The following is a 27,676-nucleotide window of genomic DNA, read 5'->3' on the forward strand; positions in this document are numbered from 1 at the left end:
CAGCCGGTCGCACCTCCTCCAGTGCCCACGGGTCAGCTGCAAGGTTATCAGCCCGGAACCACCAATCACCAACGTTTCGCTCCTTTAATCCTGGAACGTCTCCTGGTGGCAAAGCAGTGACAGGGACGTCTTACTGCCAACCTCTGCAGCTGATAGGTGTTCCCCCCTGCGGCTATTGTTAGTTGTTCGTTCCCTAGCACTTGTCTTTCCTCCTTAACCAGAGCAAAAGGTTCCTTTCTCAGCCTCCTCTGCCAGCTCTTTTGTTTCCATCTTCAGGCTCCCTCCTGCATCCCTCAAAAGGCGTGTGGTTGACTGCCCCACATAGCCTTGGCATCCAACTTCCAATGGATAGGTGGTGGTCTTCCAGCCAGCTATTCGGCACTCAGCAGCCAACTCGGAGTACATGGCCTTCTTTTCGTTCGTAGGCAGCCTCAATCCGCTAGTACCGTGAGCTCAATGAGCAGGAATTTTGCCTTAGAGGACCACGCCACTTTGTCCGGGCGGAGCGATGTAACAGTGATCTCGCCCGGGTAGTGAGGCTGCCTGTTGAGGTAGACTCTCATGTTTCACTCCTGGTTAGGGGAGAACGGCCTATGTGTTTCATTTTGCCTGGTGTCTTTTCTCCCCCCACCTTCCGTGACGAGACTGATAAGGCTGTGGTTTTCTGTAGGTGGTACCCCTCAGCTGCCCTGTCGACGGCCCTCAAACACTTCTGCTAGCTTCCTCAGGACCTGGGGTCCGTTTCACAAAGCAGGTTCAACAAACTCTGAGTCTAACCCTGAACTCTGAGTTGATCTACTCTGAGATAGGAAACTCTGAGTTTTCGGTTCCAGAACAGCTGATTTGCGTTAGGTTGATCAACTCAGAGAAGTTTGACCTGGAGTTAAGCGCATGCACCACAAGTAAAAAAAAGACAGCATCAATGGAGCCCTGATTCAACGAGTCACCATAGCAACGGGGAAGGGGAGGGCTACGCTACAATTGGAACTTTAAATATTAATGCGCTCATACGGTGAGTTTGAACACGTTTTTCGCCGAAAGTGTATTAATTTATTTAATTTAGGTGCTTCACACGGGAGAGAAGCGCACTTGGCAGCAGCTTAAGATGAAACATGAAAACATTGTTCAAACAGGTAAAACATCGGCACAATCTCATGGTGACGCCTCATTTTGAGCATGTTTTACATTGTAAAGTAAATATTACCTTAAGTGGCTGTTTTATATGTTGTATAAAAAACTCCCATTTGCAAAAACACGCAGCGCAACACACAATATCTGCTGGGATGTGAGAGCATGACTTTGGTTGTTAATGTTGGAAATGTAAGGACGGATGAGGTTGTGTATGTAAATGATGGACTGTGACATGAAACGGTGTTGTACGATTCAGCACCCCTGCCGTGAAATGCACCCCCTCGCATTATAGATGATATTATGGATCAGAAGGCTATATAGGAGTAGTTTATATACCGGTAACCCAATTAAAAGCACACACTTTTGAACCTATGAATTGCAAGAAAAGCTGGGATTATATTTAGGAAACGCTAAGTCAAATACATTCAACTTGCTCAAAAGATCCATTTAATTTATTTTGTAATTATGGCTGCAGTATATTAAGGACGTCTATGGTCTGATAATCATCTCCCAACGAATATTTAATTCTCTGTGCAGTAATGCTGCACCTTCATCCACGGGATCGTTATCAAAAGGACATGCCATGGTAGTGAAATAGTCACCACCTAATATAACTACTAATGTAGGCCTACTGACTGATTTTTATACGTTGTATAAAAAAACTCCCTTTTGCAAAAAAACGCACACACAATATCTGCTGTGATATGAAACGGTACCGCTCAAAAAGAGAATTGCCTGGAAATGCAAGAACATCTATAATCAATAGTTTGATAATCATCTCCCGACGAATATTTAATTCTCTGCTCAGTAATGCTGCACCTTCATCCACGGGATCATTATCAAAAGGACATGCCATGGTAGTGGAAATAGTCGCCACCTAATATAACTTAAAATGACGGATTTTTGCAATGAATTTCTGAAAAACAGACGGAACTATACTACGCCAAATCTCGCCTGCTGACCGAATGAATGAGGAAATCAAATACCACGTGTGGCTGAAAGAGGGCGGAGACAGAGAGAAACTCAAGGTTTTCGGAGAAAAACCTGGTCCCGACCAGGTTAGTTTAAGAGGGCATGTTACCATGGTAACTGACCAAGAGGTTAAGTTACCTCTCTTTGTGAAAGAGGCTAGAGCTACCCCTCTCTCTCTGGTTTGAGTTACCTCCCTTTGTGCAACGGAAAACTCAGAGTTTCCCTCATTTCAGGGTTAACAGACTCAGAGTTTTCACTAAACCTGCTTTGTGAAACGGACCCCAGGTAATAACATCAAATACTTTTGATAAGAGGCCCCTATCAGAAATCAGAAATCACATCCCTCAGTAACCCTCTGCCTGACACGCGTGACTGCGCAGTGCTGGACTCACCTGCCGCTGTCTGCTTCATGTCCATGGCTCTCCACCCTGGATCAGAGGATTTTTCATGAGCAAAAAGAAACCAAACTTATTCGACGATTCGTCGACTATAGGCAAGATGTGACGAATCAGATTCGACTATGAAAATTCGGGGACACCCCTAGAACAATCATCTTTGGAATGTCGGTTGCACCTACAGTACAGTGGCGGAGGTTAGCTCTGGAGAGTCCGGCCAGGAGACAGAATAAAAGTGTCTCCCCCTGGGATTTCTGACCAGGAACAACTAACACTGAACAACTGCAAGATATTTTATTGAGTTTCATCGCAATGGAATGATCTGAATGAATTTGAGTGCCCTCTGATAAACAGTTAACTACGTAGCGTGCATCTATAGCTTTTATTTTGAAAGGTAAGAATGGAAGATTTGTAGCTATCTGTGCAGCTTTTGTCAAGGTTAAAGTAGAGAAACAGTTTTCCATCTGCACACAGCAGACCTAAGTAAACAGCATAATGTGATGAGAGAGGAAATCACCCAACATTCAAAATAACAACTTTCACATGGAACTATATGATGAACACTCCACATTATGGCACATTCAGGTCATTTCAGAATGTCAGGCGAAGAAGACTGTGAGAAAAAGGATTGCAAACAGTGGTGTGTACTGCCTTAGTGGGCCACATATTCAGCTAGGGACGTCCTGATCGGCCAGCTACATTTATGAAAATTTCAGTGGGTGAATGCGTGCTGTTATTGGAGAAAAGTATTACCCATTGAGTCCAGTAGAGGGTGGAGTCTGTGGGAGAACAGATCTTTTGCTCGTAATTGTCTATATGGGCATATGTCTGCTTTTAGTTACAGCCGAAATCAACTTTCCTTCTTGGATTAATGAAGTTGTATTGAATTGAATTGAATAAGTTGAGATAAGTTATTTGGAGATGAAGTCCAACAAACTTTGGGGAATGATCTCATGAATAATGACAATGGAGAAGTAACATCTATTGTTTTGGGAAGCAGCAAAACAATGATACATGGAAGGATAATATCATATAATATCATATGGAAAAAGAACAATGTACGTAGGAAATTAATGCAATAAAAAGAGAGTTTACAAAAGATCCATGAGAATTCAGGAGATGAAGTTATTAAAGGGAATTTAAAAATGTGAAATAAATTACACACATCTTTAACAGATGAAATACCGTAATTTCCGGACTATAAAGCGCACCTGACTATAAGCCTCACCAGCTTTTTAGGGTAAAATACAGATTGCTCCATATAAAAGCCGCATCCGACTATAAACCGCAGGCGTTTTGATGTGTAATTACCGTAGTATATAGGGGTTCCTGCTACCACGGAGGGGATTGTCGGGACAGAGATGACTTTTTGGGAACGCAAAGCGTCCCATTTATTAACAATAAATCTTTCAATTATTCAATCAAACTTTCACATCTTTGACATGGCGAACAGCATTCGTGCAGAGTACAAATAATACAACGGTGCAAAGTAATACAAAGCTCTCGCCTGTAACACAGCAGTAAAAGTGCAGTCCCGCGGCCGTTTACGTTATCAAAATAACCAACCAGGTACGTGCAGCAGCTCTATTTCCTTCTTTGACAGCCAGATCGATTGCCTTTAACTTAAAAGCAGCATCATATGCACTTCTCCGTTTGTTTTCCATGTTGAGGGTGTTTGCATGAACACTTCCTTCGCGCAAACTGTCGCTGAAGCTCTCCTACTCTTTGGTTTGCTCTCGTTACCTGGCGCCAGATGTCTGCCTCGGTCTCGCGCATACTCGGTAGTGCGCGCCCCTGGTTACCGTAAGCCGTAGAAAAGCCGCACCGTTGTATAAGCCTCAGGGACCAGAACGAGGGAAAAAAGTAGCGGCTTATAGTCCGGAAATTACGGTAGTCGGTTCTCAACTTTATAAGAAAAGAATATAACGTCAAATAAATTGCATACCTCGTTTACAACAAAAATAAATTTATAAAACAAAAATATTATGAAACTGCCCAGAAGCTTAAAAGGGTTTGCACTGACTTTGGGGCTCAGAGGTGGAGCAGGGTGTCCTCCATTTGAGAGGTAAAGATATATTCTGATGTGTGCTCTCTGTCCGCTGGTGTGCGTGCATCAGAAAGTGTGTAAACGCGTGACCATGAAGGGCCATTGTGTGAATAAGTTTAAAGTAGGGGGTAATTTGCTTGGTAGATCCCGATTGCCAATTTTGTAGTGTGTCTAACCTGCCGATAACGATTTTTGGCGATAACGATTTTTTTTTTTCCCCCTTAACACTAGAATTCACAGCATACAGAAACATTTTTGGAACTTTTCTAACTTTTATTGAACTAAACTATAAGACAAAGTAGTATATATTGGTAGAACTTAAAATAGTTTGTTTAATAAGAGGACAAGGTATAGACCTGTTCAATCCTTAAATTCTACTGTGATCTGGCGAGGGTTTTATAGATGTGACGTAGCAGAGAAGCTACTGCTTTGATTCAGACAACAATGGCGGCTTGCATCGAGAAAGCAGGCGTCAACATCGATGCTGCTATTTCATCCGTGTTTTCCAATCTAGCAAATATTTCTTCTTTAAAAGAACACCAGAAAACGGCTCTGAAGGCTTTTATTGGTGGAAACTATGTTTTTGCCCTTCTCCCTAACAGGTTTGGCTTTTCCCTGCGTCACTTTCATTAGGGTCACAGGTTGGCTTCAATGTGGGTGGTTTAAGTAGCATGTCAATAAAGATGACCACGGTGTCAGGCCTGGCGAAATTAGGACTCAGATGCAGTCGGAGAACGAGTATGACAGGCTTTTATTCTGAAGCACTTGTATCTCCTTCAGAGGAAGTGACAACAAAATGGCTTTAAAACTCTACCTCGTCAACAGACAGAGGAAAGACAAGAAAACAATAAACAGGGCTAGAAACTGAAGTCGCTCTCGAAGGAGGTGAAACCAAAAACACTACACTGGTCTAATAATGAATAAACTAAGAAAAGTTACACCAACAGAAAATCACTCTCGAGGAGGAAAAGGACAAAAGGCTATTAAATTATCTACTCTATACTATGCTGAGAATAATTACAAAATCAAAGCGCTCCACAAGGAGGGAGGAACAAAACAAAAGGCTATGGATTTCTAGAAAACAAAGGGTTCACAACTAACCAAAAAAACTTTATCAAAAATCAAAATCACTCTTCTTCAGAGGTATACAAGGAAACAGAAAAACAAGCAAGGCAATACTTATCAATTTTACAAAGGCAACTCTGTGGCAAGGCTGTGAAATGCTGGAGCTTCATGACAAGACGAAATACTCTGGATGAACGCGGAGGGACCGAGGCAGACAAAGTCGGACCGCTGCGGGTCCTACGAGTCTGATGACTGTGAATGGTCCAACGAATCGTGGCGCTAGTTTCCTGGAGGGAACCTTAAGGTGCAGGTTCTTGGCTGACAGCCACACCCTTTGGCCTGGCTGATAGGCAGGAGCAGGTCTCCTCTTGCAGTCAGCTGTTCTCTTGACGCGATCCCCCTGTCGGGCGGCTGCCCAGATGCGGCGGCAGCGGCGGACCATGGCGTGGGCGGAGGGGACCGACACTTCCAGCTCATTATCTGGGAACAGAGGTGGTTGATAGCCGAAAGCACAGTTAAATGGCGAGAAGCCCGTGGCTGATGTGGGCAATGAATTATGAGCATACTCAACCCAGACCAGGTGTTTACTCCATGTGGAGGGGTTCAGTGAGACCACGCACCGGAGGCCGGTTTCCAACTGTTGATTAAGGCGTTCGGTCTGGCCATTGGCTTCCGGGTGATACCCCGAGGTCAGGCTGGCTTTGGCGCCGATGAGCCGACAAAACTCCCTCCAGAACCGTGATACAAACTTGGGCCCCCGGTCTGAAACGATGTCCTTGGGGAACCCGTGGACCCTGAAGACGTTGGTCATCATGACCTCGGCCATTTCTTTGGCGGATGGCAACTTGGGCAGAGCAATAAATCTCACCATCTTAGAAAATCAATCAACCACCGTGAGTACGGTGGTGTTACCTTGGGAGACCGGGAGCCCTGTGACGAAGTCGATGGAGATGTCGGACCACGGTCCGGAGGGTATGGGAAGCGGCTGTAGAAGGCGCATGTGGGACCCGGAAGACGTCTTGTTCCGTGCGCAGACCGAACATGCCTCCACGTACTCCCGGACCTCCGGCTCCATGGATGGCCACCAGAACCGCCGGGAAATGACGAACATCGTCCTTCTGACTCCCGGATGACATGAAAGCAGCGACGTGTGGGCCCAATGGATCACCTGTGGACGTAGCTCGGTGGGAACAAACAAGCGATTATCTGGACATCCACAAGGTGATGGAGCACCACCATTAGCTCGCTTCACCTCAGTTTCTATTGGCCAAGTCACCGCCCCAACCACACGGGTCAGTGGAAGGATGGTTTCAGGCTCCTTGGCATCAGGCTCGGGGTCGAATAATCGAGACAGGACGTCCGGTTTAACGTTCCGGGCCCCCGGCCTGTAAGAAAGGGAAAAGGAAAAGCGGTTAAAGAATAGAGCCCACCTGGCCTGGCGAGAGTTCAATCTATTAGCTTTTCTGATATATTCCAGATTTTTATGATCGGTCCAGACAATGAATGGATGTTCGGCCCCCTCCAGCCAATGCCTCCACTCCTCTAAGGCGAGTTTGACCGCCAACAGCTCCCGATTGCCGACATCATAGTTTTTTTCCGCCTTGGACAGCCGCCGCGACAGAAAGGCGCAGGGATGCATCTTGCCATCTCGTTCGGAACGTTGAGACAGGACCGCACCTACTCCTTCATTGGAAGCGTCGACCTCCACCACGAATTGGCGCTGTGGATCTAGCATGGTGAGAATGGGAGCTGAGGCAAAACGGTGCTTGAGAGTCTGGAATGCCTTCTCAGCCTCGGGCGACCAGTGGAACTGCACCTGTGTGGAGGTAAGAGCATGGAGAGGGGCAGCTATTGCGCTGAAGCCTCTGACAAACCGCCTGTAAAAGTTAGCAAACCCCAGGAATTGCTGAACCTTCTTGCGGCTGTCGGGTGTAGGCCAATCTGCCACAGCGCTAACTTTAGCCGGATCCATCTGCACTCTACCAGGAGCTACAATGAAGCCCAGGAAGGAGACGGTGTCGGCATGAAACACACTCTTTTCGGCTTTGACATACAAGTCGTTGTCTAACAGTCTCTTTAAAACTTGGTTTACGTGGTCCTGGTGTGTGTCAAGGTCAGGTGAGTAGATCAAGATGTCGTCAAGGTAAACATACACAAACTGGTCAAGAAAGTCTCGTAGTACGTCGTTTATCATGGCTTGGAACACCGCGGGGGCATTGGTGAGACCGAAAGGCATAACTCGGTACTCGTAGTGGCCACTTGGCGTGTTAAATCCAGTCTTCCACTCATCGCCCTCCTTGATGCGAATCAAGTGGTAGGCATTTCTGAGATCAAGTTTGGTAAATACTTTGGCCTGTTGTAACTGATCAAACACAGAGGACATGAGAGGGAGAGGATAGCGGTTCTTGATTGTAATTTCATTTAGTGGGCTGTAGTCTATGCAGGGTCTTAGCGACCCGTCTTTTTTCCCCACAAAGAAAAACCCAGCCCCTACTGGTGAGGATGAGAGTCGAATCAGGCCCGCTTTCAGTGACGACGTGATGTATTCTCTCATGGCCTCCATCTCAGGTCCCGAAACAGAGTACAGACGCCCCTTGGGAATGGCGGAACCGGGAATTAGGTCGATGGCACAATCGTATGGGCGATGAGGTGGTAAAGACAGGGCCTTGGTCTTGCTGAAGACTGTTCTGAGGTGATGGTAGCAGGGGGGAACCGAGCTCAGGTCCGGGTATTTAGCGTCTGTGGCAGGGTTGGCAGAAAAAAGGTTAATCTCTGTGACTTCTTCTTCCTCAGTGGAAATACATCTTCTTAGAGCAGTCTGTTGCCCATTTTCTGACCTTTCCCGTTCTCCAGTCTATGTGTGGGTTGTGCAAAAACAGCCAAGGTTGTCCCAAAATCAATGAATGAGAGGAGGAGGTGAACAGCTAGAAACGAATAGTTTCATGGTGATGACCAATGTACATCTGGGTTGGTTCGCTGACGTGCGCAATAGCAAATAGTTCCTTACCGTTTAGGGAGCTGGCCTTGATGGGTTTGGCTAGCTGCTCAGAATTGAGCCCCAACCTTTTGGCTAATCCCCAGTCCATCAGGCTCTCGTCCGCCCCAGAGTCTATTAACCCCTCCAAATCTGTAGCTGTGTGATGCATTATTGTAACTTTGGTGAGCGTGCGTGGCACAGAGCTAGAACCCGTAACATGACTCACCGCCTTGGCTTTCTTGGCTGGGCATGATAAGACAAGATGGCCGACCTCTCCGCAGTAGAAACATCTTCCCTCCAGCTGCCGCTTCCTCCGCTCCTCCGGTGTCAGCCGAGCTCTTCCCAGCTGCATGGGCTCCACCTCTCGATCGGTGCTGGGTTGGGAAGGGGGATCGGACGGTGAACGAAGTTCCAGCGGGCAGCTCGCGGAAGGCGAGCGCGTTGTCCTCTCTGCAGCTGCCGGTCTTCCGCCTCGCTGCCGCCGAAGCTGGGTGAGCCGGTTATCCGTCCGGATAGCCAGCGTGATGAGGGAATCCACGTCAGGAGGTAAGTCCAGAGGGACGAGGAGATCTTGTATAGGGGCTGCCAGCCCCTTCAGGAACACACCGTATAAGGCTGTGTCGTTCCATCCGCTCTCCACTGCCAGGGTGCGAAACCGGATGGCGTAGTCGCACACGGAACCGCTGCCTTGCTTCAGACCGCTCAGTTCCTGTGCTTTCTCTCGGTCCGTGGTGACAGGGTCAAATGTCTTGGTTAATGCTGTCTGGAAATCTAGGAGAGAATTGCATATGGCTGAACTGCGACTCCATTCAGCTGAAGCCCAGGCTTTGGCCCTACCGGTCAGATGGGATATCATAAATGCAATCTGGGATCGTTCGGTGGGAAAAACATGGGGTGCCAGTTCGAAATGGATTGAACAGTCAATCAAAAATACCTTGCACAGTTCAAGTTCTCCGCTATACTGGGCTGGAGGAGCCAACTTACAACCGGCTCCTTGGATGGGCGTGGCCGGAGCTGGTGCAGCATTAGTGATAGGGAGCGGAGCTGTAGGTTTCTGTCGCGGAAACTGCCCCAGTAGGTCTTGGAGCTGGGAGGATAGGTGGCCCATTTGCGCAGCCATTGCCGTCTGGACGGCAGAGACGCGCCTCCTGAGGCCGCACTACCTCCAACACCCGTTCTGCCTCTGCTGAGTCCATACTGGCCAGAGTATACTGTCAGGCCTGGCGAAATTAGGACTCAGATGCAGTCGGAGAACGAGTATGACAGGCTTTTATTCTGAAGCACTTGTATCTCCTTCAGAGGAAGTGACAACAAAACGGCTTTAAAACTCTACCTCGTCAACAGACAGAGGAAAGACAAGAAAACAATAAACAGGGCTAGAAACTGAAAGTCGCTCCCGAAGGAGGTGAAACCAAAAACACTACACTGGTCTAATAATGAATAAACTAAGAAAAGTTACACCAACAGAAAATCACTCTCGAGGAGGAAAAGGACAAAAGGCTATTAAATGATCTACTCTATACTATGCTGAGAATAATTACAAAATCAAAGCGCTCCACAAGGAGGGAGGAACAAAACAAAAGGCTATGGCTTTCTAGAAAACAAAGGGTTCACAACTAACCAAAAAAACTTTATCAAAAATCAAAATCACTCTTCTTCAGAGGTATACAAGGAAACAGAAAAACAAGCAAGGCAATACTTATCAATTTTACAAAGGCAACTCTGTGGCAAGGCTGTGAAATGCTGGAGCTTCATGACAAGACGAAATACTCTGGCGACGTGACAGGGGAAGACAAGGACAATATATACACCAGGGAAGGGAGCACAGGTGGAAACAATCAGGGATTAGGGAAGACACCAGACCGGTGACACAAGAGGAAGGGCAAGTGACCTGAAACGAGAGGAGAGTTACTTTTCAAAATAAAACCATGAAATTCACAAGACAAAAAGCCCAAGACAGGACATTCCTCACCGCGGTGTGACACACGGAAGTGCAGAGTTTTTTGACAAGGCTCAGCCTCCTGAAATCACGTTGCTATTGAGTGATCCCAGGTGTATGAGTGAAGCAACACAGAACCAAACTCATCAGAGTCAGGTTAGGGCAGGTACCCTTTGCCATCAGTGTGAATGTCTGTGTGAATGGGTGAATGTGACATGTTGTCTAAAAGGCGCCTTTAGTAGTAAGAACACTAGAAAGGTGATATAAAAGTCCATTTACTTTGTTCTCAATAGATATGGTGGTTTAACAGTGGGCAACATCCAGAAATCAATCCCAGCATCCTTTGGGAGAAAGATACCTCCAATGGTTCGCAAGATAGCAGTTCGCAGATCAGCTCAGGTAAGACAGGCACTCTGAGTTGGACAAGAATTTCACAAATACAGTATAAACAACAACTGACAGAGTGACCACTTGTGTCCAGGTTTTGTACAACAACAAAGGCTACCACAGTATGCCAACATATCTGAACGTCCTTAACAATGCCATCCTGCGTGCCAACCTGCCTGCATCCAAGGGCAACCCTGCTGCCTATGGTAATAACATAAGATTACAATTTAATTTGAAGACATGGATGTGTCTCCCCAGTTTAATGCCAAATAACTGATAGTGTTGTTATATAAAGTTGTTTAGTTGTATGTGTTAGTTATTATCACCTACACAAATGAGGTTGTGTTATGTGCATCTATTTTGCAGGCTTCACACTGACAAACCAACCAATGAATCGAACCAGTGCCGGCCTCTCTTTGGACTACTTGTAAGTTGCTCAGCAGCCCTAATATGTGGTACCTTAAAGGATAACTTAAAAGATCGATTATCATACTTGGGGCTTATTTTGCAGTTCTGGCCATCATCCCTATTTATGAAAATAAAAATAACCAAGTTAATAGCTGAAACCTTGAAACACAGTGACTCTGGTCATTGGACTATACGGATTCATAATTAACTGTGTTGCTCTCCAGTAATGGCAGTTTTACAAGGTAAATTGAGCAATTTTGTATTTTCCTTCTCAGAATTATAAAGAAATTTTGGACAGATTCATTGATGAATTATCATAGATGTTTATTATTGGATCTTTTACATCCCTATGTAAATCCCTTTGATGTATCTCCTCTTCTCCTCTTTTCTCCTTTCTGTTCTCTCTCCTCATTTCGTCTCCTCCTCTCTCCTCGCCTACCTCTGTTTCTCCAGGCTCCAGGGGACAGATGTGGTGATTGCAATCTTCATTATTGTGGCCATGTCTTTTGTGCCAGCCAGCTTTGTGGTTTTCCTGGTTGCGGAGAAATCCACAAAGGCCAAACACCTGCAGTTTGTAAGTGGCTGTGACCCTGTCATCTACTGGCTGGCTAATTACATCTGGGACATGGTGAGGGGGATACACTGAGTGCAACTCATGAGAGTCATGGCGAAATACTGTATTGTTTGTCCAGGTCATAACATGTTTCCTCCTCTCATCATCTCTCCTAGCTGAACTACCTGGTACCTGCCACATGCTGTGTTATTATTCTTTTTGTGTTCGACCTCCCGGCCTACACCTCTCCAACTAACTTCCCCGCTGTTCTATCCCTCTTTCTTCTGTACGGGTGAGACATCTGACTGCACACACACACACACACCCTTTTTTTTTTTTTTTTTTACTTTTGAGGCATTAAATTTGTGATACTCTGATGCAGAACAACCTGACTGGTTAGAGTGAATGTAATATAATATCATAGCCAGGACATCCGGTTTGGCAGAGATGGAGTAGACACAGGTCAAGTCTAGCTCCCGCAAGTCCCCAAAGAAATTTAAGTCGAAAGCAACTTGAATTGGTTGCTGGTCTTGGAAGACCTTTCACCTCTCATCCAAGAGGCCTCATCAATTCATTTACGCACCTGACCCAAGTGCCAAAAACTGCATATCTCCAAGTGTCCAGTAGGAGTAGTTTGCACAATAGAGCCCTTTCTCATTGACCCTTATGTTAAACAGGCTGATTTTCAAAGCATACTTAAATCTATTTAGGGCTTGTTTACAAAAAAAAACATTCTAGTCTGATTTTTAAGACATATCTCCATGACAACACTTAGGAGGCTGAATATTTTTGTAACAGGCTAGTTTTTATTTTATTGGAGGTTAAAGTTTATGAGCAATTAGGGGCGCGGCCTCTTGTGTTAGACTAGTTGTTAGGATTAGCATGCTAACTCCGTCATCTTGACCTGGACTGTGGTCATTCGTGTGGTCATGTTACCATAAGTGACGATGGTTTTCTCTTCGATAAACTGTACCAACAGATGGTTTACGAACACACTGTTAACGTTAGCTCTGTTATGCTAATTAAGTAGCCGCACTTGCACCATGACTTGAAGTACAGCAAGCTATCTATGACACATACCGCTAGATGCTAATCGGGAGCACCTGGAGGATTCTGGCCGTGATGGTCAGTCTTTTACGTCTTTGAGCATGGTACTGTGTTGAGCATCAGTTTAAGTAATAGATCATAAATACTGGCTGCCTCACACTACTCGAGCCGGTGTAATCTCCACTAGAGACAAGGGACTCCCACTCCCGTTTATCTGGTAACGTGTTCTGTTAGCCTAGCTCCTGGGCGGTGGAGCTAATGTGAGTTAATGTGGCTGATTCTGTAAATGTCACCCAGGCGGACATATCTCCCTTCCCCGAATGTCACATCAATGCCTTTTTTTGATGAGAGGAAATAAGGTGGAGTCAAAGTCTTGCAAGATTGCAACTCCCAGAGGCGAATATGTTTGGATCAAGTTGAAAGAACGGGTCCCGGCGGAGAGGCTATGTCATCGACCAATCTCATCGTACGAATGAGCGGGCCTTGATAAATGCGGCGGCTGAATTCGATCGTCATTAACATTTTACGCCCTTAAATAGTCCTGGTTCGGAAGCCTCGCCCACTGAGGTAAAACACGGAGAGACGAAACACTTGTAAGAAAATAAACTTTTCCGACACAGAGATCGGCATCCTGACATCCGAGATGGAGCAAAATAAAGATGTGCTTTTTGGCAGTCTTAAGAGTGGAATAAAAGGAGCCTATAAAACGCTGTATGGAAAAGAATAACGGAGCAACCCAAAGCAGCCCTCCACTGAGACCCGTGTGCGTACTGTTGGACAGGTGTTGTGCCGTATTCAGCACCCCTGCCGTGAAATGCACCCCCTCGCATTATAGGTGATATTCTGAATTAGAGGGCTGTTGTTTTGACCTATAGGAGTAGTTTATTTACAGGTAACCCAATTAAAAGCACACACTTTTGAACCTATTAATTGCAAGAAAAACTGGGATTATATTTAGGAAACGCTATGTCAAATACATTCAACTTGCTCAAAAGATCCATTTAATTCATTTTGTAATTATGGCTGCAGTATATTTCCACAGAACATACAAAAAGGTGTTGTTTTGTGTTCGCTATTATCCAAGGTTGTGATTTTAAATTCTTTAAAATTGTTCAAAGACTGTAAGTAACCAATGTTCTGACCGTTGTGGGTTACCTGTATATAAACTACTCCTATGGGTCGAAAAAACATCCACCTGGCCACCACGTTTAAAAGCAATAGCTTGGCATCACAAATTATCTGTACATTTATCGAGTGGTAGTTTTGGCGATTGATGAATGCGTAATCATTCATAGATGGTGCCTTCAGACGCACATGAGTACAATCAATTGCTCCAACCACAATTTTTATTTTTTTTATTTGTTTTAAGAATCCGTTTTGATCTGTATTTAATATGTGACTGCTTATGCTTAATGACAGCCGAGGTTTGTTAATTATTTTCAGCCAGATTTTGCTGTGCTGCACCGCAAATCCACAGGCTGAAATTTGCGTACACGATCCAAGACCAGACATGAGATTTGATCGTAGCTCCCGCTCACGTCCAAAATGATAAATGCCGAAGTTTGCCAGGAAATGCTCATACGCACGTTTTTCTGCCGTACGTTCGTTTGATAAATGAGGGCCAATGTCATAGTCTTGTTTTATGTTGTTTTGTTCTGTTTTATGTGTGTTTGGGCGAGTGTTGTTTTTGGCGGCCTGTTTTACTTTTAGTCTAGTCTAGTTTTAGGCAACTAAAAGTCTGAGCATTTTAGTCTAGTTTTAGTCGACTAAAAGTCTGAGCATTTTAGCCTAGTTTTAGTCAAAGAAAATTGTATATTAGTCTCTTTTTAGTAAAGCAATTATATTTAATCAATATAATAAAAGTACCTAGTAGTATTGACGAAACCAACATTTTCTTTTAGCCAAACCTATGCAGATATTTTTAGTTTACATGCAAGTACAGGTCTAGAATAAGTAATCCAATTTATGTTGATGCTAAATTCAGTTCATTGTGATTTGCTCTGTGAAATACAAAACTAGTGAAAGTATTTGGCCAACAAGGGGAAGTTTAGTGCACTGAGTGAGTCAGTCAGGTAGGAACTAAAAAACAACTTTACACTCTCACAAATACACACATAGACACACACACACACACACACACATTCTCAGCTCCAGTGGCTAACCCTAAAGCTAGCGTTACAATCCGACACATTAACCGTAGCCTCAAGTCGCATGAGCTTTCTAAAACAGAAAGTATCCTGACGTTATGTCTTGACTTATCTAAATGTCATTATGGGATGCCCTGAGATGTCTCTTAAGATCCGTGTTTTTTTTCCTGTGATTCCGTGGCTGCATTTCTCCCTCCACAACACATTCCGTTTTGCTTTCCAAAAGCAAAACGGAATGTTTTTCTCCCAAAGACGACCCTCGGCTGGTGTCACACTTTGTTCTCATGTTTCTTTAGTTGTCGCTAACCCTAACCCTAACTCTAACGTTAATGCTGACCCACAGCAGCGGAAGCTTCAGAATCTAAATAATGCGCATGTGGGGATTGAGGAAATGACGTCCCCCAGACGCGAGACTAGTTTTCGTCACGTGATAAAGGTTCGTTGACGAAGATATTTCGTCATCATTTTCGTTGACGAAAGCAACACTAGTTTGGGCCTTTTTTTGTTTTGTTTCTATTTGTTGTTTTTTTTGTTCTGTTTTACCCACTCTCTTCCTCCACTACTACAGAATACTTTTAGGTCATGTATCATTCTAACTTATAATCATTGTTCCTATGGCTAATGCTGTAAAGACAGGTACTGGAGTGCGTCTGATATCCTGGAATCCTAAGGGAATGAGAAATGCGATCGAAATCGGTAAGGTCTTGACACAGTTACAGCACCTTAAGGGGGATGTGATGTTTCTTCAGGAAACACATCTCAAATCAGCTGACACCCTACGTATTAAGAGGGCATGGATGAGCCACTTATTCCACTTAAAATTTACAGAAAGAGTTAGAGGGGCCCTCTAAAAGGGTCCTGTTTGACCCAACAAATGTTGGCTCTTGGTTTCGGTTTTTGCACCCACCTGTCAAATAAAGCCTGCGTAATAGCCACTTCTTTTGATACCTTCAAATGAGACATTTTATCGAAAAGCAATTCCCCCATTTTCCGAAACCCCCCCCTGAAGATGAGATGGACCAATTCCTGTCTCTCAACGTACAATACAAACGACTGATATCTGTCATTTATAATAAGATTGCTCTTCTGAGCCCAGTCCCCACTGTATCATCTAAAAATGCATGGGAAAAGGATTTGGAGATAGACATTACTGATGACCAGTGGAGGGACTTTCTAAAACTGGTTCACTCATCCTCGGTTTGTGCCAGGCACGGCCTATTACAGAGGACGGTGCTTTATAGAGCCTATTTCACCAACGCTAAACTGGCTAAGATATACCCTAGTCACAGTGGTGCTTGTAACCACTTGTAACCGCTCCCTCAAATTATAACCCCATTCTGTCAAAAAAAGGTGTTTGAATATCACCTGGTAACAGTTTGTTTCTTGCTTTAAACATAATTTGTGCGGTTTGATAGTTAACCAGGTCACTGAGCCTTAGAGTACCGGAATTTAAAAACAGGAGGTTGGTGTGATCATAATAAACAGCTTTATTGTTCTCATGGCTCGTTTTTGAAGTGTGACTACTAGTTGCAGTGAGCTTTTGTAAGTTGTCCCCAAGATCTTCACACAGTAATTTAAATAAGGTAATATCATTGAACAGTAGAGAATATGCAATGATTTCTGATCCAGTATATACTTTGCTTTGCATAGGACTGCGATGCTACGTGACAGTTTAGATTGAACATGTTTTATGTGAGGTTTCCAGCAGAGCTTGTGGTCTATTGTCACACCTAGGAATTTATTTACATACACTCTTTCAATATTAACACCGGCTATCTTAACATTAACGTCATTATTTAAATTACAATTTTTGTTTTTCTTAAATTCAAGGATAATTTATTATTGTCAAACCACCTATTTAATTTTCTCATTTCAGATGAAATCAGGTCCAGAAGCTGCTGCAAATCCTCTCCTGTACAAAAAACATTTGTGTCATCTGCAAAAACACAAATTGTAGAATATTTGAGGTTTTACATATATCATTTATGCAGAGAATAAAAATAATTGGCCCCAACACTGACCCCTGGGGGACACCACAAGCAGTGTCCAAACAAGATTACATGTATTCACCCATCTACACAAACTGTTGCCTGTTTTGTAGATAGCTCCTCAACCAGTTTAATACAACCCCCCTGATACCATACTGTTCTAATTTATTAATTAATCTTCTGTGATTTATTATATTAAATGGTTTTTCGAGATCAATAAAAAACATTTCGAAAAACCATGCATAATTTTTTTTTGTCCAGGGCATTTGTGATTTTTTTCAGTAAGCTCAATGACAGCCACAGAAGTGGATCTGTTGAGTCTGAATCCATATAGGCTTTCAGTTAGTAAGTTGTTTTTATTGATGATTTTTTTTTAGTCGGTCAGCAAAGAGTTTTTCTAAGATTTTTGAAAATTGAGGAAGCAGTGAAACAGGCCTGTAGTTTGAGGAGTGGTGTTTGTCTCAATATTTGTACAGGGGTATGACTTTTGCAGTTTTAATTTTTCTTGGGAATTTACCAGTTTTAAATGACAAGATACAGATGTGCATTAATGGTTTCGCAATTCCCTGAATGACTTGTTTAACTATCCTCATGTCAATGTCATTATAGTCAGTGAAAGTTTTGTTTTTACATTTATGAACAATCAATCATCGATTCATGTCTATGAAATAGTAATTGTTGTCTTCAGAGCTCATTGAAACAGCTCTTTTTTTAATTGAATTGAAACAGTGATTTTCTCAACCACAAAATAGTTATTAAAGTCATAAACTGCATCATCCATATTAGCAAGAGATATATCATTATTAATAAAGTCATGTGGATAATTAACTTGTATAGCACCATTTCCTATAACACTATTTAATATATCCCATGGACCTTTAATATTGTTTTTATTATCATCTAATAAATGACTGTAATATTCTTTCCTTCAGTTTCTCTTAATAGTAGTTAGCCCTATTCTATATTTCTTACATTTATTTTTGGCATCTTCATTCTAAGTTTTATTAATTCTTTATAAAGTGTTTTTTTCTTTTTGCAGGCATTCCCTTAGTTATCCATAGTTATCTGAATATTTCAATTTCAATTTGATTTCCTTTATTGGACAATGTTTATTGTACAACAATTTAAAAAGCCCTAAGAACATTTCATAAGCCTTGTCAATGTTTTCTTCTTTATATAATATTTCCCAATTTTGATTTGTTAATTCATTATTTAAAGCATTTATTGGCTCTTCTGTCCGTACTCTTCTGTACTTGAATGTACTCTCCTGTTTTTCCGTCTTGTAGTCATGTTTGAAAACTATCAACACTGGCAGATGGTCATTGATGTCATTGATCATTAATCCACTTACTGTACTACTGTCTATAGAGTTTGTAAATATGTTATCAATCAATGTGGCACAGTGAGATGTAATCCTGCTGGGTCTGGTGATTGTTGGGTACAGGTTTAGGGATTGGGATTAAGCAAATCTATATTAAAATCCCCACAGATGAACATGACCTTTTGATTAGACCTAATGAACATTTCTTCCATCCAGTCCCTAAATATATCAATATTGGAACTTGGTGCTTTATGAATACAGCTAATAATTATGTTCTTCTTTTTTTTCTCCATGCAGATTTCAACAGTTAAACATTTCAATACATTTCAGATTGCAATTGTCATTGCTTCTACCACCTTGCAATTAAGATTTTTGTCCACATACACAGCCACCCCTCATTCAGTCTTGTTCTCTCTGTTCAAAGTCCACGCCCTTTCCTGTGTTGATCCAAGTTTCTGATATTGCAATTATGTTAAATGGTTGTGCAAATTGACGTATATATTCCTTAATGTAGTGGAAATTTGAAAAAATTAATGATTGATAGCTAATCTGCCTTAATGGTCTTGTTGTACTGTTTATCTGTGTAATAGCCGCAGTCTTCATTGATTTTTAAGAAGAAGTTATTTTCCAGGTCAATATCGTATTCCATGTCTTGCAAATTGTGCTCCGTGTATTCAGATGTTTTCAGTTCCAGATGCTCATTATCAGCAATCATTTGAGTTATAGGCCGCGGTATAATGTCTCCAGATGTAGATGAATGATTTCCTTTCGAGTGTGTCATGGTTGTGTAGGGTTTTTACTCACTTGTGATTCCAGGTCGGCCTTACTGAAACTTGTCCAGCTCTGCAATGTCTCTGATCACCATCACTTTGGCCACCTCCGGTGTTCCGTTCAGCTTTATAAAAATTTTGCAGTTGCTGGTGCCCGTGGATTGTATTTTATTTTGTTTCTTGATGAATCATGCTTTCTTGGCAATATCTACATTTCGTTTTGTAAGGTGTTCGTTGATGTAGATGTCTGTCACCTTCAGCTGCCTGCCTTGTTTCAGTAGTGCGATTTTGTGTTTGCAGTTCACAAACCTCATTATTACGGCAGGTGCCTGTAATAATGTCATGATTGTCATGATTCCACGGCTCCTCCGGTCCGCATGTCCAAGTTTCCCCGGGCAGCAAACTGAACCCCAAATTGCTCCTGTGCTACTCATTGGAGTGTAAATGTGGTTTGAATGAATAGATTAAATGAAGGCCAGGTAGGTGTATGAACATCTGTGTGAACGGGTGAATATGGCAAGTAATGTAAAGTGTAAAAACAACCTTGAGTAGTCTAAAGACTAGAAAAGCGCTATATAGTAGGTACAAGTCCATTTTCAAAAACCCCTGTGGTAATCAGTAGTAAGTTCTGATTGCTATCATTAATTAATTTTGCTGACATAAGCACCCCTGAGTGCTGCAGTTTTGATTCTCAGATCACCAAACTGGCAAGAAACTGATAGATAGATAGATACATATTAGCAAGTGTTCTCCGGTTTCTGTCATTCTGTATGTCCCTCTGTCATGTCCTGAAGCTTTGGATGACCTCTTTGGATTTTACTCAGGATGAGTGTTCTTCTTTCCAGCTGGTCCATCACTCCCATCATGTACCCAGCATCCTTCTGGTTCGAGGTGCCCAGTACAGCCTACGTGTTCCTCATAGTCATCAACCTCTTCATTGGCATCACTGCAACTGTTGCCACGTTCCTACTCCAGCTCTTTGAACATGATAAGGTCAGTTTGACTCTTGTTATTGTAAACTCAGATACTGCAGCTTGACAAACATATTGTGAGGATTTAATCTGGAATGAGAAACGTCAACAATTTATTATCAAAGTACATCTCAAGTCAAGATTTAAGATTGGATGTAAGAGTGAGATTAATCATCTATGCCACATATTTAGAAGATGATGAATAAATCCTACTTAATGGATGAAGAGCTTTGTTAAATAGACTTGTTTGTATTCTTACTACAGAAGTGTCAGACGTGTCCTTTGGATATTTTGTATTTATTTCTTATTATTTCCATCTCCTCCAGGATCTGAAAAAAGTCAACAGTTACCTGAAGTCCTGTTTCCTCATCTTCCCCAACTACAACCTGGGTCATGGCCTGATGGAGATGGCCTACAATGAGTACATCAATGAATACTATGCTAAAATAGGTACAGTCATCTCTTAATTTCCTTACACAGAATGCATGAGGATACAGTCCTATACATTGATGAAGAGAAAATAGAATATCACAGTATCATTCCAGGATTTAAACAAAGAGTTTTGCTACGCTCAATCCTAGAGCAGTTTTTTGAGCGTCTCTGTCCACTTGTTTCGACATCTAACAATGTATATAGTTTTACAATTACAGCATGTGCTTGTAAATAAGTGAAAATAAGGACTGATATATATATATATATACACACACAGTAAATAAGTGCCCTATATATATGTATGTGTGTTTGTGTGTGATACACAGTACATACTTTATAGATAGATAAATAGATAGATGGAAATATAGATATTTATGTAATCTTTGTCAAGAGCAAATTTAATAAAATTTTGTCACGCTAACAAAAACAAACAATGTGTGTCGTAATTACATATTTTGCTATCTGTACTATTTAAAGATCACTTTTAATTATAGAAGGAATTACGGAATCACCTGTACTTTGAAATCTACATAAAAATTGAAATACTGAATAAAACCATTCTATTAGTATGGTGTTATTCTATACAGTATTTCTTTTAAATAGACAGCAACAGTGTGTCGATCTCTTAATAAATCCTACAAATATAAACCTCAAAAATATAAAGTTTATTTTAAAAATTCATTCAATAGCTTTCTAAAATAGTTGGCCACAGTTTTTTGCAAATGGGGACTATTTTAAGCGATAGAATAATAATCTACATTTGGTGCAAGTTTCCTGCAGCAGGAGAGCGTGTTCGATTAGTTCAAACTAAATGACTGTGTGTGCTGAACAACAATTGGCAGCTCATTGGCACAGAGTAATAAGATACATATTAGGCTTTACAGGCACTTACAATACTTAATAGTTGAATACATTCATTGTTGGTTGGGATCGTTTCACAAGATTCTGGTTGCGCTGACGCTGTAGGAGACGGCTGCCTCTCCAGTATCTCTCCGGTTTTTAGCTCTTTTACCGTATTTTGACCTCTTTCTTTCTACTTTTTTACTCTTCTTGTGAAGAGATTGTGGGTTTTAAATATATCCTATGGATATTTTTAACTTTAAAAAGCAACAAAGAGCCAATTTTCTCAATAACTCAAGAGAGGAGCTACTGGCTCTACGCACAAAGGGACAAGCGGGGATACGACACCCTGTCCAGGCGGAGTTGAGGAGACCCAGGGGCTGCAAGGCTGGGGTGAAGCTAAAGGCAGAGCGAGCGCTAAAAGCCATTGATTCCCTCCGTAATCATGGGGAATGTGAACTCGCTGTTCATCTTTATGGAGACATGGCTAAACCACCTCATACCTGATGCTAACTGCCGTGAGAGCCGACAGAGACACAGAAGCAAGCTGAAGAAGACGTGGTCTCCCCTGTCAAGACTGTCCGCTGTTACCCTAATAACAAGCCTTGGGTAATGCGGGAAGTTAAGGCTGTCCTCAATAAAAAGAAGGCTTTCTTTAGGAGCAGGGACAGGGAGGCCATGAAGGCAACACAGCAGGAGGTGAAACACTGTGTGAGGGAAGCTAAGGACAGCTAGAGGGGAAAGGTGGAGCAGAAGCTGAGGGAGAACAACATGAGGGAGGTTTTGGAAGGTGTGAGGACCATCACAGGTCACAACACAAATAACAGAAATACAGGGGGGACAATAGACAGGGCGAACGAGCTGAATGACTTCTTCAACAGGTTAAACCCCAGCCCTTGCCCCCCCCACCCCCACCCTCACTGCAGCCATCTCTCCTTCTTCCCTCTACACCCCCCCCCCCCCCCCCCCCCCCCTGACAGCCGAGGAAGCTCCGGCCCAGGAAAGCAGCAGACCCGGATAAAGTTTGTCCGAGACTACTGAAGACCTGTGCTGCAGAACTGGAGGAACCACTACAACGGATCTTCAACCTTAGCCTGCAGCTAGGGAGAGTGCCTACCCTCTGGAAGACATTCTGCATCGTTCCAGTTCCCAAGAAGAACAGGCCCAGCGAGCTGAATGACTTTTGACCGGTGGCACTCACTTCACACCTGATAAAGATGTTGGAGCGGCTCTTCCTCAGCCTCCTCAGACCCCAGGTACAACACGCCCAGGACCGCCTGCAGTTTGCGTACCAACCAGATGTTGGTGTGGAGGATGCCATCCTCTACATGCTGCACCGAGTCCACTCCCATCTGGATAAGGGAAGCGGCACAGCAAGGATTCTCTTCTTGGACTTCTCCAGTGCCTTTAATACCATTCAGCCCCCTATACTTTAGGACAAACTGAACAGGATGGGAGTGGACCCCTATCTGATGGATTGGGTCAGAGACTACCTCACTGACCAGCTACAGTACGTCAGGCTCAAGGACACCATGTCTGACACTGTGGTCAGCAACACTTGAGCCCCCCAGGGCACAGTGCTGGCCCCTCTTCTCTTCACCCTGTGAGAAATCAATTTTACATAGTGGGTTTTTCTGAGTTTAAGGTGTGTAAATCCTTGGTTTCTGTATGTTGATTAACATAATTGACTGGCATTCAAGCTTTGGGTGAGTGCTGGGGGGATTGTGGAGAGGGGCAACATGGGGGTTGCAGATGGTGACAATTGGTGGTCGTAAAGCATTGATGACATCTACTGGAGTCATGAACATTGGGTGGTGTGCTTGTTGCTATTGTTACTTCTTTGTAAGATGCTTTGATGTGATTGTATATATGCTGAAGCTATCTTTTTCGACCACGTTTGTAGCTTCTTTCCTGTATGCATGCAGCTTAGTAAAGACATCATTTGAGAAACACTGAGGACTCTAGAGAATATCTTTCACAACCCTGTACACCTCGGACTTCTGCTACAACTCAGAGCTGTGTCACATACAGAAGTACGCCGATGACACAGCCATTGCGGCTGTGGCTCAGTGGTAGAGTGGGTCATCCCCCTTTCGGGAGCTCGACAGTTTTGATCCCCAGCTCCCCCGGTCCGCATGTCGAAGTGTTCTTGGGCAAGACACTGAACCCCGAATTGCTCCTCGTGCTGCGCATGGGTGTGTAAATGTGGTGTGAATGGTTAGATGGCATGTAGATCCACTGCCATATGTGTGAATGTCCGTGTGAATGGGTGATTGTGACAAGTAGTGCGAAATACAGGTCCTTCTCAAAAAATTAGCATATTGTGATAAAGTTCATTCTTTTCCATAATGTAATGATAAAAATGAAACTTTCATATATTTTAGATTCATTCCACACCAACTGAAATATTTCAGGTCTTTTATTGTTTTAATCCTGATGATTTTGGCATACAGCTCATGAAAACCCAAAATTCCTGTCTCAAAAAATCATCATCCATCAATCATGGAACGGTTCTCTAAACGAGCTATTAACCTAATCATCTGAATCAATTAATTAACTCTAAACACCTGCAAAAGATTCCTGAGGCTTTTAAAAACTCCCAGCCTGGTTCATTACTCAAAACCGCAATCATGGGTAAGACTGCCGACCTGACTGCTGTCCAGAAGGCCATCATCAAGCAAGAGGGTAAGACACAGAAAGAAATTTCTGAACGAATAGACTGTTCCCAGAGTGCTGTATCAAGGCACCTCAGTGGGAAGTCTGTGGGAAGGGAAAAGGGTGGCAGAAAACGCACGACGAAAAGAGGTGACCAGACCCCGAGGGAGATTGTGGAAAAGGACCGATTCCAGACCTTGGGGGACCTGCGGAAGCAGTGGACTGAGTCTGGAGTAGAAACATCCAGAGCCACCATGCACAGGCGTGTGCAGGAAATGGGCTACAGGTGTCGCATTCCCCAGGTCAAGCCACTTTTGAACCAGAAACAGCGGCAGAAGCGCCTGACCTTGGCTACAGAGAAGCAGCACTGGACTGTTGCTCAGTGGTCCAAAGTACTTTTTTCGGATGAAAGCAAATTTTGCATGTCATTCGGAAATCAAGGTGCCAGAGTCTGGAGGAAGACTGGGGAGAAGGAAATGCCAAAATGCCTGAAGTCCAGTGTCAAGTACCCACAGTCAGTGATGGTCTGGGGTGCCATGTCAGCTGCTGGTGTTGGTCTACTGTGTTTTATCAAGGGCAGGGTCAATGCAGCTAGCTATCAGGAGATTTTGGAGCACTTCATGCTTCCATCTGCTGAAAAGCTTTATGGAGATGAAGATTTCATTTTTCAGCACGACCTGGCACCTGCTCACAGTGCCAAAACCACTGGTAAATGGTTTACTGACCATGGTCTTACTGTGCTCAATTGGCCTGCCATCTCTCCGGACCTGAACCCCATAGAGAATCTGTGGGATATTGTGAAGAGAAAGTTGAGAGACGCAAGACCCAACACTCTGGATGAGCTTAAGGCCGCTATCGAAGCATCCTGGGCCTCCATAACAACTCAGCAGTGCCACAGGCTGATTGTCTCCATGCCACGCCGCATTGAAGCAGTCATTTCTGCAAAAGGATTCCCGACCAAGTATTGAGTGCATAACTGAACATAATTATTTGAAGGTTGACTTTTTCTTTTGTATTAAAAACACTTTTCTTTTATTAGTCGGATGAAATATGCAAATTTTTTGAGACAGGAATTTGGGGTTGAGCTGTATGCCAAAATCATCAGTATTAAAACAATAAACGACCTGAAATATTTCAGTTGGTGTGCAATGAATCTAAAATATATGAAAGTTTCATTTTTATCATTACATTATGGAAAAGAATGAACTTTATCACAATATGCTAATTTTTTGAGAAGGACCTGTATAAGTACAAGTCCATTACCATTTAACATTGTGGGATGTATCAGAGGTGACAGAGAGGAGTATCGGAGTCTGGTGGGGGACTTTGCTCTCTGGTGCCACACTAACAACCTACAGATCAACACCTCCAAGACGAAGGAGCTGGTCATTGATTTTGGGAGGTCCAGACCAAGACCGCGATCAGCCCTGCTAGAGGGAGCTTATTGCAGATTAACACCATTAACTGGGAGGTTTCTGAACATGTTCTCTAATTTTGCTAACTTTTATTTTTCATGAAATAAAGGTTTTTGTTGAAGTGCCTTCGTTATTTAAAAAAACATACTAGTACATTAGTGGTATAGACACAGCTGATATTCTATCAAATTCTGAATGATAAAGAATTATAATATTTCAGAATAAATCAAATATTAATACCATGTTCTCTCATTTTGATCTCCAATGTAAGCTGTTGTGAATGTGTGCTTTCAGGCCAGTTTGACAAGATGAAGTCTCCATTTGAGTGGGACATTGTGACTCAAGGACTCGTTGCAATGACAATCGAAGGCTTCGTTGGCTTCCTCATCACCATCCTCTGCCAGTACAACTTCCTCAGGAAACCCCCGTGAGTTATGTGTTTCTGTCTGAGCGTGTGAGTTTTATTATCAGAGCTATTGTTTTTCAAATAAACACTTATACATTACAGAGAAGGTACCAGCTTCTCAACTGACAGTAGAAAAAAAGGTGATCATAATGCAATGCAACCTCATGAAAGTTGTTTGTAGTTGGAGTTCCGGCGCTGTATCGAGCGGCAGCCAGCAACAGTTGCTCTCTCTCCTTTCCGCACTTTTTAGCTATTTTATCTTATTTACTGTCTTTTTATTAGTGCTTTTTTCCTGTAAGTCGTCGTGCTAACCCTAGCCAACTATGTTTGTGAACTTTCTTACATGTTTTTTGTCCTTTTGTCTCATTCTTGGGACTATTTTTGCCGACCGCATCTCCGTCTGGACGCAACAAGGCGGCGGCTCCATTGTTTACACCCGTGAACAGCTGTTGTCGCTAATACCAACGGCGCTGAAATCCCCACAGAACTGAGGAGATAGTACAGGGGATGTAAGGCTGGACGTAAACACCAAGAAAAGAAGAGGAGATATAAACCATCTCTCCCTTCCATCACCATGGGGAACGTGAGGTCGCTGGCTAATAAGATGGACGAGCTGGCGGGCCTGGTGAAGACTCAGTGGATGTATCGTGTGAGCAGTGTGCTGTGTTTCACGGAGACGTGGCTCCACGAGGACATCCCGGACTCTAACGTAACTGTGGAAAGCTTTCAGACTGTTCGGGCGGACAGGAGTCACTGTGAGAGTGGCAAGAGGAAAGGTGGGGGACTTGCTATTCTTATTAACAACAAGTGGTGTCATCCTGGATACGTTACTGTAAAGGAGCGTGTGCAGCCCGGACATTGAGCTGCTTGCCGTGAGTCTGTGGCCATACTATCTGCCGAGGGAGTTTTCACACGTGATCGCCCTGGTTGTTTACATTCCTCCGACTGCAAACACGGCAAAATTGCCCACTTTCAAGCAGTTTGTGGACTGTCCCACCAGGGAAAACAAGACACTGGACCTGCTGTATGCTAATGTTGAGGAGGCTTACAGCTCCACTGCCCTTCCTCCTCTTGGAAGATCGGACCACAACCTCATCCACCTGCAGCCCCTGTATAAGCCCCAAGTCCAGCGTCTTCCTGTGACCACCAGGACTGTGAAGAGATGGTCACCGATGAAGCTTTACAGGGCTGCTTTGAACTTACAGACTGGGATTTGCTCTGTGATTCACATGGAGAGGACCTTGATGATCTCACAGACTGCATAACAAGGTACATTAATTTCTGTGTGGACAGCGTTGTTCCTACAGTGACTGTACGCTGTTTCCCCAACAACAAGCCGTGGGTCACCAGAGACATCAAGGTCCTGCTGAATAAGAAGAAGAGGGCCTTCAGAGATGGGGACAGAGAGCAGATGAGGCAGGTCCAGAGGGAGCTTAAGGAGAGGACCAAACAGGGCAAAGACACCTACAGGAGGAAGCTGGAGCACAAACTCCAGCAGAACAATTTAAAGGACGTGTGGAGCGGCATGAGGAGCATCACTGGCTACAAAGCCAGACAGTAGGTGGTGGTACTGAACGTGCCAATGAGCTGAATCTGTTCTTCAACAGATTTGATGAAGGCGCTCTGGACCACCATCCGACGGCTCCTCCACAACCATCCACCTCCAAACCTCCAGCCCTTTTGACACCCCCCCCCCCCCAATTCATTCCTGACTTTGCCTTACCTGTCCCCTTCCCCCCGCCACCACCTTTCTTCACCCTCACCAACGCACACAGCAGACAGACCTTCACTGCAGAGCAGATGGGAAGGA

The 27,676-nt window shown here is 43.5% G+C and overlaps 1 protein-coding gene across 1 annotated transcript in view; it reads left to right on the forward strand.

Annotated features, from left to right (window-relative positions):
• The window catches only part of abca2 (ATP-binding cassette, sub-family A (ABC1), member 2), a 423,663-nt gene that overhangs the window by 329,343 nt on the left and 66,644 nt on the right, over positions 1-27,676 (forward strand). Inside the window, exons 31-38 of the mRNA XM_083912406.1 lie at positions 10,820-10,925; positions 11,008-11,119; positions 11,280-11,340; positions 11,775-11,949; positions 12,051-12,166; positions 19,993-20,140; positions 20,445-20,568; positions 25,755-25,887. Of these exons, the coding sequence (XP_083768532.1) occupies positions 10,820-10,925; positions 11,008-11,119; positions 11,280-11,340; positions 11,775-11,949; positions 12,051-12,166; positions 19,993-20,140; positions 20,445-20,568; positions 25,755-25,887 (975 nt within the window). The remainder of the gene's footprint in view (positions 1-10,819; positions 10,926-11,007; positions 11,120-11,279; positions 11,341-11,774; positions 11,950-12,050; positions 12,167-19,992; positions 20,141-20,444; positions 20,569-25,754; positions 25,888-27,676) is intronic.

Source organism: Echiichthys vipera (genome assembly GCF_963691815.1).
Source record: "Echiichthys vipera genome assembly, chromosome: 4".
Classification (NCBI taxonomy): Eukaryota; Metazoa; Chordata; class Actinopteri; order Perciformes; family Trachinidae; genus Echiichthys; species Echiichthys vipera.